The sequence below is a fragment of the Ctenocephalides felis genome, unplaced genomic scaffold, assembly GCF_003426905.1.
Source record: "Ctenocephalides felis isolate EL2017-DRISC unplaced genomic scaffold, ASM342690v1 CF-g0.4_SCAFFOLD_03570, whole genome shotgun sequence".
NCBI lineage: Eukaryota > Metazoa > Arthropoda > Insecta > Siphonaptera > Pulicidae > Ctenocephalides > Ctenocephalides felis.
This window is the reverse complement of record NW_020539724.1, coordinates 22757694-22767572: the sequence shown is the minus strand read 5'-3', so window position 1 is coordinate 22767572 and position 9879 is coordinate 22757694. Positions and strand designations below refer to the sequence as shown.

Sequence of the window (9879 nt, the reverse complement as noted above, 5' to 3'; positions counted from 1 at the left end):
AAACTCATCTTATTATATTTATAAATCAATAATCAAATATTATATCAATCTCAAATGAAAATAAAGTTGTGAACTTTATGTATAATAAGAACAAAACTTTTGCATTTGAGCTGTTGAACACAACTTTATCGTTGATCTGTATTTTTGCAGTTATATTATTGTATATTAAGGAAAATGCAAAACACATTATTTTGAGTCTTCTGATTCTTTCGAGCCAAATCTTTCATACTGATAACACGACCCCAGCAAATATCTGTACATGTTAAATGATTCTGGAAATGATAAGAAAAGTGGGCAAATAAAGAAATGATTTATTATCGGAAATATATTTACATACATACATACACACACACATTATATATATATATATATATATATATATATATATACACACATCATATCCTATCGTGAAATAATTTAAAACTAACCTAAATCATTTTACTGATCCTCAAATGGAAGGATGCAAAAGAGTGCCCAGTGATCAAAGAGTATTCAAATTCAGGAGATGATAGTTTCTAAATATTTAGATATGTTGTTCAGATACTTAATTAAACAATGCATTTATGATGGTAGTAAGTTAGAAGTCTTCTGAAGGTAGTAGTTTAGTAGGACTTCCTAAACTACTAAACCGATTTTGAAATATATTGGGTCACACGTGAGCATTTATATCCAACTTAGGTTATAGGCAATATTAAAAAGCTCAGTTGATATTTGAAGTTTTAGAAATTTAAATTCATTTTGACAGATGATTATTAAGAAAACAAGGTAAAATGACTTTTGTCAGTGTTTCTAAAAACTTCGATATAAATTGATTTATCATTTACATTTTATTTGCTTCCGGTGTTTATTCAAAATATAAATATAACATTAGTAAATATAAAAGTAAAATATAATATTACTATAAAAGTAACAAACAGTAACAAAGTAAGATTCAAACAAATTTGTTTATTGTTGACAGCAGGGCCATGTTTACTTATCTATGGTCAACTAATATCTAATGTCAAAAAAGAAACGTCAAGACATAACCTAAAAATATATCTTTTTTATTAATTTATATATTTACAGCATCAGAAGAGAATTCAAAGTTGTATGGCATCGTACTTTAAGGCAAATTGTTGGAACTACTTATCCTGGTCATTATAAATTGAATGTTTTTTGGATCATTTAAATCGGATGCTCCGTTATTAAGTTTTTTTTTAAATTTTCCGAAATTGAAAATTTTTGCATATCTTTACGTTTCTAAACATTTTGGTATCTTAGAAAAAAATATGTGTAGGTACGGATGTAACTTTTCGTCAACTATTTCAGGCGTACAGAACAACCGATTTTAATTATTCAAAAAGCAATTCATTCCTATTGATAACGTGCTGATTAGTTCTTGGCAAAAGCTGGTCCAGCCTTTTTTAATATACAGAGCAACGAGTACAGAAAATATAAATAAAGTTTTTGAGAATACGATTTCGACGATTCAAACAACATTCAAACCGTAATAATGGAGAGAGAAAGTGGTGAAAGAGTGAAAATCTAGACATTCTAAGCTAAATGTGCAGAAAAAGGCCAGTTTTTGAGATAACAAATCATTTGAATTTGATTTGGATTTGAATTTGAATGATTCAAAAAAATCCCTTGCTTGTGTTGACGAAACGATTGTTTTTGGGAAAAGCAACTATATTTTTTTTTAATATTTAGACTATCGAAAATAATACAGATTTTGATTTTAATTTGATGTAACTAAAATTCTAAAGTTCACTTACATACTTCAAATTAATAATTTCAACTTTGCAAATCAGTTTATTTAATTTTTAGGAATATGAGACTAGATCCTTTATTTTAACTCCCCTTCGAAGGGAAATAATTAGTTCTGATTTCATTTACTTTTCATGTAAACTTATATAAACCCTATCGTCCAATTTATCAGTTCTTATTATTCGTCTATAAAATACGAATAATGAAAGTTACAGTATTTACAATGATCTATTCAAAAACATTTAAAATTCTTCGAATATTTCATTAAATGTTCAAAATTTCATTACTGTACGGGAAGTTCCAGCAATTTGCTATAAGGCACAATGTCATGCATCACTAGTTGCACTGGTCGAAAATTTCAAATAAAAACTTATTTTCAACTTTTCATCCAGTAAATGGCAATTTTATAACATTATTCATTATAAATAATATAGACAAGATCAGTACAAATAGAATAACGTAAACAGTTTTTTGATATCTCTCATATTTCCGACAAAAAGAGAGTTTAAAAAAAGGGGCCACTTTCACATGTTTTCACTGATATCTCGGCGAAATGATGAGCTACGGATTTGAAATTTGGTATATCGAATTTTCTTGAAAATACTTATAAAATGGCATCAAAATAATTTAAATACCAGGGTGGGGCCAATTCTGTATGGAAACACGCCCATACCCTTTGGTCGCCATTTTCTCTCGAAGTTTGTGATTCGATGTTGTTACTGTAATTAATTGTATTCAAGTGAGCATTTATGTGAAATTTAATATGGCAAATGTAACGCACCAACTTGTGGTAACTTCAGTAATAATATAAAAATGCACTTCTTTCCGGCTTTATGAAGTGAACCAATTAGAAATGTCCAATTATATTTCCCAGAATAGTTCTCATGTTTACAGTTCACAGTGATATAAGAAGAGAAAGACAGTCTAATATATGACCAGGAGAACACTCTGCAACTCCAGTGGAAAGGGTAATAATAATTCTGAATATTTTAATACCATTTGCTATTACCACTTGATATTATATTACAACATGTTATGTTTATTAGATGTTCTTGGGAATACAAATTGCAGCAGAATCTAGTGACTAAGGAGAGGAGTGTCTTGATGCCGAGGGCATGTAAAATGTATGACACATCCATTCTATGTTGAGGGAGTTAAGAAGGATAGACAAACAATGCAACAATTTAAGGTATAAATTGCAACAGAGTATAAGATGCTCTGAAATATTCTTAACATTCTAGCCGAAAGGACTGCTGCACTGTTCTATTGACACAATCGAATCATAAGAAATTCAAGATTTTGTAGAATGCAACTTTATTAATGATTGATTGGAAAGCAAAATAACTATCAAATGCAAAGTTAATGTTAAAGAAGAATGACTCATAAATGAATTTTAATTTTTGGAATTTAGTTTTCTATCAATTTTGATATAAATATATATATTTTATGTCTGTAGGATTTAACTTTTTAAATTTGTTCATTATTTCTCACTTCTTCTAATTATACTATTCCATTATCTATAGTATATACTCTATATGCTACATACTTAGACTCTATACATTTAGACACTATACTTTTTAATATATTATTATTAGTCATTAAAAAATGATTATTAGTCAGTTCGTGTAAATTCATTATACTTATGAAAGCTTTTACAATATTTCTGTGTAGTTGTTATATATTGTTGATCATTAAGTAATTCATATTGATCGTTCCTTTTAAGTTTAACATTTTATTGTAAATGCTTCTACACAATCTTTGTGTAGCTGTTATATATTATTGATCATTAAGTAATTCATATTGATTGTTCCTTTTGATTTTAGCATTTTATTGTAAATGCTTCTACACAATCTCTGTCTAGTTGTTATATATCATTGATCATTAAGTAATTCATATTGATCGTTCCTTTTGATTTTAACATTTTATTGTAAATGCTTCTACACAATCTCTGTCTAGTTGTTATATATTATTGATCATTGAGTAATTCATATTGATCGTTCCTTGTAAATTTATTATACCATTGTGAATACTTTTCTTAGTTACTTATAATTGTAAAATTATAATACTTGTTATTGTGTATATATTGATTATTACATTTATAAAAATTTTAATTGTTATGTAAAAATGTTTGTGATATATTTGAAAATATATTTTGTACTTTGTATTTTCCTGCCTCCTTCAGATCGCTAAAAATATTAAAATGGAGGTAATGCATAGACCTTATACAATACATGGACTGCTAGTTGAGCGCATAAAAAGTGTCAAAAGATGTTCTATGGTAGGAGGGCATACGAGGGTAATTTTGCGGCCGAGATATGTCAAATACGAACACGAGCTTTACCGAGATTAGTCGAATGCGCTCGATCGCTTAAATTTTACAGTTACTTGGGTTCACGTGATGTTTGATCGCTCGGGTTTTTAAACTAAAAGAGGATAAATATACCTGTTGTAAAATTGTTAAAAGTAAAATGTCTTCTAAAATGTGTTTGGTCTGTGGTAAAGTTTCTGATTGCAGTAAAACCTGTTCTGAATGCTTCGCAAGTATTCCGGGAAATTCGACATTCATCGATATAAAAAATGGAGGATATCTTTCATATCCTTCCGATAAATGTTTAAATTATGTTTATATATAGAAACCCTAATTCGAAATTCTTTAAATTTAATGTACAAAACTTCATATGAAAGCACAATTCTCCGAAAGTTGAATGACTTGGGACTTGCACATTTTTTTAGATCAAGCCATTTCCAGCAATTTGTCCAGCATTATCATGACCTTATCAACTTTGTCGCAAAAATTTACTTAACAATTAGAATGCACCATGAAGAAAGAAAGAAAAAAGAAAGAAAAGCAAAGTTGATAAATATGTACTCCGCTTTCATACGAAAATTGTGCTTTTTAAACACCAATAATAAATATATTACATTTAAATAAATATTTCATTATTGCTTTCTAATTTCCCATAATAGCTCTAGCCAACTGTTCTTATTTTCAGTGAATTTTATAATAATGTTTGAATTTTATAATAATTATAATGTTTTAATTTTTTTTTCTAATTTCCCTTAAACACTTTGCATAACTAAAATAAATAAATAAATAAATAGTTCATTAAATTCATTAGTTCAACATAAATTGTATATTATATAATATTTTGCCAACAATTTCGAACACACGGACTTTCATTTGACGTTTAAGCGATCGAGTTTGACATATCTCGGCCGCGAAATTACCCTCGTATGCCCTCATACCATAGAACATCTTTTGACACTTTTTTACTTGAGAAATGTATGGGGACTAGCAGTCCATGAAATTGTATAAGGTCTATGGGACTAGCAGTCCATGAAATTGTCTATGAGGTAATGTCAAATGGCCTCAGATAGCGATCTATTTATGTTTACTTATCTATGGTTGTGATGGTGGTGTGTTGTATACCCTGATGACAGATGACAGGAGACAGGATGACACTTCAAGCAAACGGAAAGTTTCTTGATCCGCAGAGCGTCATTGCACAATCCATTTTAATCTCAGCCATCGCGGGAAGAAGAGATTGGGAAGCCAGTAGACACTCCAGTTATAGAAAGCCAGTGGACAATCAAGTAGTACGTACGTGCATTTGCCACATGTTAGTCATTTTATTTTGCCATTGTGCCCTGTCGAAGTAAAAGGTTGTATGGCCGTGTATATATTAGTATTTTGCATTAGTCATTTTATGTAATGGGCTTGAGAATTATTTGTGGATTCGAAGCTTATGCAAGTGTTTACAAGATCTTTCCCAAGGGTGCTACAAATACCCATCACTACATAATGACAGATTTTGATTGAGGTTAGTAACAATTTGAGAAGAAAAATGACGCGTCAATTCTTATACGATCATAGATAAATAACGAGCGTTTTCATGCAGTTTGAGAAATTATTGAGAAAAGGACCATTGATACTGCTTTGATGCAGATGCTCGTTTTTCAATTTCATTAGTGAGTTGCTTTAATGGTGTATATTTTTTTTCTATATTTGCCTATATCGCATCAATTGGAAATCTTATCTGAATCGCTAGCGAATACAACATTTATTTGCTTTAACTATCCTAACTCGTGATGAACAAAAATAATTATGATAAATCAGATTTGAGCATAATAATGTGATTCTATTTTGAAATTGTTGAAGGATTTCAATTATTTTCAAAAATTTTTTAGAAAGATTCTGTAATGCTAATACGATCAATGCTTTTTATATGAAATATTTTGTAAGTAAATGAAGCTGATGCATTAATTTTAATTTAATGATTTTGAAAACAAAGTACTTTTTACAATTGAATGTCACGGTCACAACGAAATGTATTCAACATATTAAAAAACATTTAGGTATTATAATTATCATTCATACATTTTAACATTTCTACAGCAGTTTGCTCTTTCAATTATAAAAGCCTTTGAATTTTTATATAATACCCTTCATGACAAGAAAATTCTGTGCTGATCCTGAATATTTACTTAAGCCATAGTATATATTATTGTTGACGGCTGCTACGATTTAAAGTTTCCTAGGCAAAATGCATTGAGGCTAAGTCATGTGAACACTGAAATAATTTTATTTTTCATGACAAGAATAACTGTAATAATTAGTCAAAGATACATGAAATATTTAATTTCAGATAAAGACATACAAAGAGTAATCCAAACTTATTATTACCTTTTATATTTCAGCTCTGCTATAAAATAGAAGCTGTCGACAATAATCAAGTAATTGAATTATAAAAAATAAGTCAACTCTGGAATGAGAATCCTGTATTATCTTACTAGCTTGCTTGCTGCAGTAGACTTCTTTGCTTCATTAACTATCGGTAAGATAACAAAACAAGCAAAAACAAATTCTTATTTCGTAAGATGCAAGTCCAATTATTTAGGTTTTGAGAAACCTAGAGTATAATTATGCTTTTTAATACTTACTTATAAAATACTAGAAGGACAAGATCAATACATAGTCTTTCCAGAAACATACTCCAAGCTTCAACTGTTAACTGCTATTGCTTATAGTTTCAAATAAAATATCACATCACATAATTATCATATCTCAAAATAATTAAATATTCAAAATATTTGTTCAAGATTCATTATATAGGCTCTGTATCGATACTTTTTTCTTGATACAGGTTGCTGATGAACCACAATTAAGGATTTTTTTTTATTACATTTAATATGAACAAATATATACAATCTATACATTTACAAATTGAATACCTATCTTTATTTGAAGATAACAAAAACAATTATTACCACAATTAAGGATGGCAACCCATAAGAGAAATATCTGCTGAGGGATCAAAAAGACTTCTATGGAAACTGAATTTATTAAATTGAATACGCGTAGAGACTTCAAGGTATGCAATTTATTTAATCATTTGCTTATTTATTCATCTTAATATTTTGATATCGTCATTAAGAATTTATTCATATTTTTTTCATTTTATTTAAATTTTTTTTTATATATTTAATTTTCCATTATTACAATAATACTTATAAGTCACTTATAAATTAATTTATTAAGTCAATTATTTACACTATATCGCAAACATCATGTAACATGTTTTAAAATACCGCTTACAAATAGGTCAATTTTTTTATTATTCACTTACTCATACACGAGTTTTAATCATTTATTTATTTATGCATACAAATGACATTTTTTACATTCTACATTTTTTTTACTTACCCATTTAATAATTATAAACTTTCTGCAGTTCCTCTACGATTATTTTGCATATCTGTTTTTGAGAAAACATCGATTTACGGCAAAAAATCTGTTCACACACACACACACACACACACATACACATACTCACACACACACATACTTTTTCCAAATTTGGTCTCATTTGGTTCAGAATGGCTTGAAACATCGAGAAAACATAAAATTAGCGAATCGGATTTTTTCATGAAAACATAAACTTCTCCTTCGAGAAGTTAAAAATCAAAAACTGTTCGAAAGATATTAGTTGGGAATGACACTGATTAGTTTTAGGGGAAAATCTACCGAACCATTTTCTTGTAATTAACTGTTGAAAAAAAATTAATCCGATTTTAATGGAACTTTTTTTGATGATATATCATGGCTTTATAGAACTTACTGAAATATTACGGCCTTACGACAAGTAGTTTAATGTCTCGATGAACACACTAAATGATTAAATTCCTACAGAAACAGGTTCAATTATAAAAATTGTTGATTTTTGAAAATTTGTTTTTAGAAAATACTCCGAGTTAACGTGTTTGCTATGTGTAATAAATCCACTCGGAATACTTTTAATCAGTCATAAGTTAATTTATTTTTTATTAATTAAGTCAATTATACATTTCGGGAAGTTCATGTAACTTGGCTCAAAACAAAATACCAATACCAACTAGTTTAGTTTATTCTTTTCAATTTTGCGATTTTTCATATAAATTATTTATTTTTTTATTCATTTATCTATTTGTTTATTTTTACTTTTATATATTTTTAATTTTAATTGAAAATTAAATAATATAATTTAAATTAATTTTATTTTTATTAATTGTCTAATCGGACCAATTCGAATTTTTTTGCGCAGGATGTCATTTCTGAGCCGTGTCAAGTGGCTCCGCCGGCGACTTGATTGGTCCACGCGATTGTCAAGTCATTCATTTGCGTGATGGGCTGCAACGCAAGAGGACCTCCAGGACCAAGGGAGAGAGGACCCAGGGAAGTACCCAATAATAATAAGTGTGTTATGAAAATGAGCAAAATTAAACAAATCATTGTCGGGTTCTCATTCATTCATTCGCGTTTGCTTCCATTGTATTTAAATTTTGTGCAATTTCTTTTAACAATTTGTGATATAGACAGTAGATTGTGAACGGCATACGTAGTTTGGCGCGATCGTATTAATTTTTTTTAAGTACTACTTTGTTAGCATATTATGTAATGTCACGATTCAGATAATTACTTGCATGCTAATATAGTAGCTTGGGGTAGTAGTAAATTATGTAGGTATCATTTGTAGTTCTAGTTTTGACTGACACACTAACACAATAATCCACTATTAAACAAGAATGTAATAATCTGAATCATTTGACATTATGTATTACTTAATTATATAATTATTAAATTATTGTCAATTATAAACAACTGTTGCCGTTTGCAATCTATATAGCATTGCGCCAATTTATTCATATTCTGATATGCATAAGTTGTTACATTGATGCAATAACTTTTTTTCATCACTTTTAGGGCGTTCTTGGAGGCCATGATACAAAAATCAATTAAGGACAAAGTGTGATCACTAAATGTTATCAATCTATGAAATAGTTTCAAACCTGCACATAATTTTACCTACTTCAGCAGTATGTGTTATTTATAAAACATTTTAAAAGATGTATTCTAATCTCTTGTTTTTTTTGTTCCAGATTAAATTCTACACTACTGAATCAACTGCCCCATTCGACCCAACCGACTCTAGTCAATCAAACAGTAAGCTCCGATCAAGTACCTATCAGGCTGTAGGTATCCTATCTCAAACATTTTAAAAGACGTGTTCTAATCTTCTGTTTTTTTTTTTATTTCAGATTCAATTATCCACTTCTGAATCAACAGCCCTCATCACCTTTAATTCATCAAACAGCAATAAGTTATCAAGTATCTATCAGGCAGTCTGTATCCTTTATCAAACATTTTAAAATATGTGTTCTAATCTTTTGTTTTTTTTAATTTCAGATTCAATTACCCACTTCTGAATCAACAACCCTCATCGCTTATAATCTATCAAACAGTAAGAAGCTATCAAGTATCTATCAGGCAGTCTGTATTCTTTATCAAACATTTTAAAAGACGTGTTCTAATCTTTTGTTTTTTTTATTTCAGATTCAATTATCCACTTCTGAATCAACAGCCCTCATCGCTTACAATCCATCAAACAGTAAGAACTTATCAAGTATCTACCAGGCAGTCTGTATATCATTTATCAAACATTTTTTAATAATATATAATAATCTTTTGTTTTTTTTATTTCAGATTCAATTATCCACTTCTGAATCAACAGCCCTCATTGCTTACAATCCATCAAACAGTAAGAACTTATCAAGTATCTATCAGGCAGTCTGTATCATTTATCAAACATTTTTTTT

At 28.9% G+C, this 9879-nt stretch overlaps 1 protein-coding gene and 1 long non-coding RNA gene across 2 annotated transcripts; both read left to right on the top strand.

Moving 5' to 3' along the window:
- Window positions 1-2639: 2639 nt before the first annotated feature.
- LOC113383802 lies at window positions 2640-2958 on the top strand. Its single transcript, XR_003367779.1, has 2 exons — window positions 2640-2714; window positions 2793-2958. It is a non-coding gene; the product is annotated as an uncharacterized LOC113383802 (long non-coding RNA).
- A 2509-nt stretch (window positions 2959-5467) lies between these two features.
- On the top strand, window positions 5468-9641 carry LOC113383286. Its single transcript, XM_026621547.1, has 8 exons — window positions 5468-5567; window positions 6445-6581; window positions 6995-7118; window positions 8328-8458; window positions 8987-9099; window positions 9163-9255; window positions 9322-9405; window positions 9470-9641. Exons 5-8 carry the CDS (start codon window positions 9043-9045, stop codon window positions 9578-9580), a joined length of 345 nt encoding a protein of 114 aa, XP_026477332.1. The 5' UTR covers window positions 5468-5567; window positions 6445-6581; window positions 6995-7118; window positions 8328-8458; window positions 8987-9042; the 3' UTR covers window positions 9581-9641.
- Window positions 9642-9879: the final 238 nt, after the last annotated feature.

Coding starts and splice junctions, on each gene's coding strand:
- LOC113383286 (XM_026621547.1), top strand. CDS start 9,043: ATGTTATCAATCTATGAAATAGTTTCAAACCTGCACATAATTTTACCT. Junction 9,100..9,162: donor TAATTTTACCTACTTCAGCA/GTATGTGTTATT, acceptor TTTTTGTTCCAG/ATTAAATTCTACACTACTGA. Junction 9,256..9,321: donor GATCAAGTACCTATCAGGCT/GTAGGTATCCTA, acceptor TTTTTATTTCAG/ATTCAATTATCCACTTCTGA.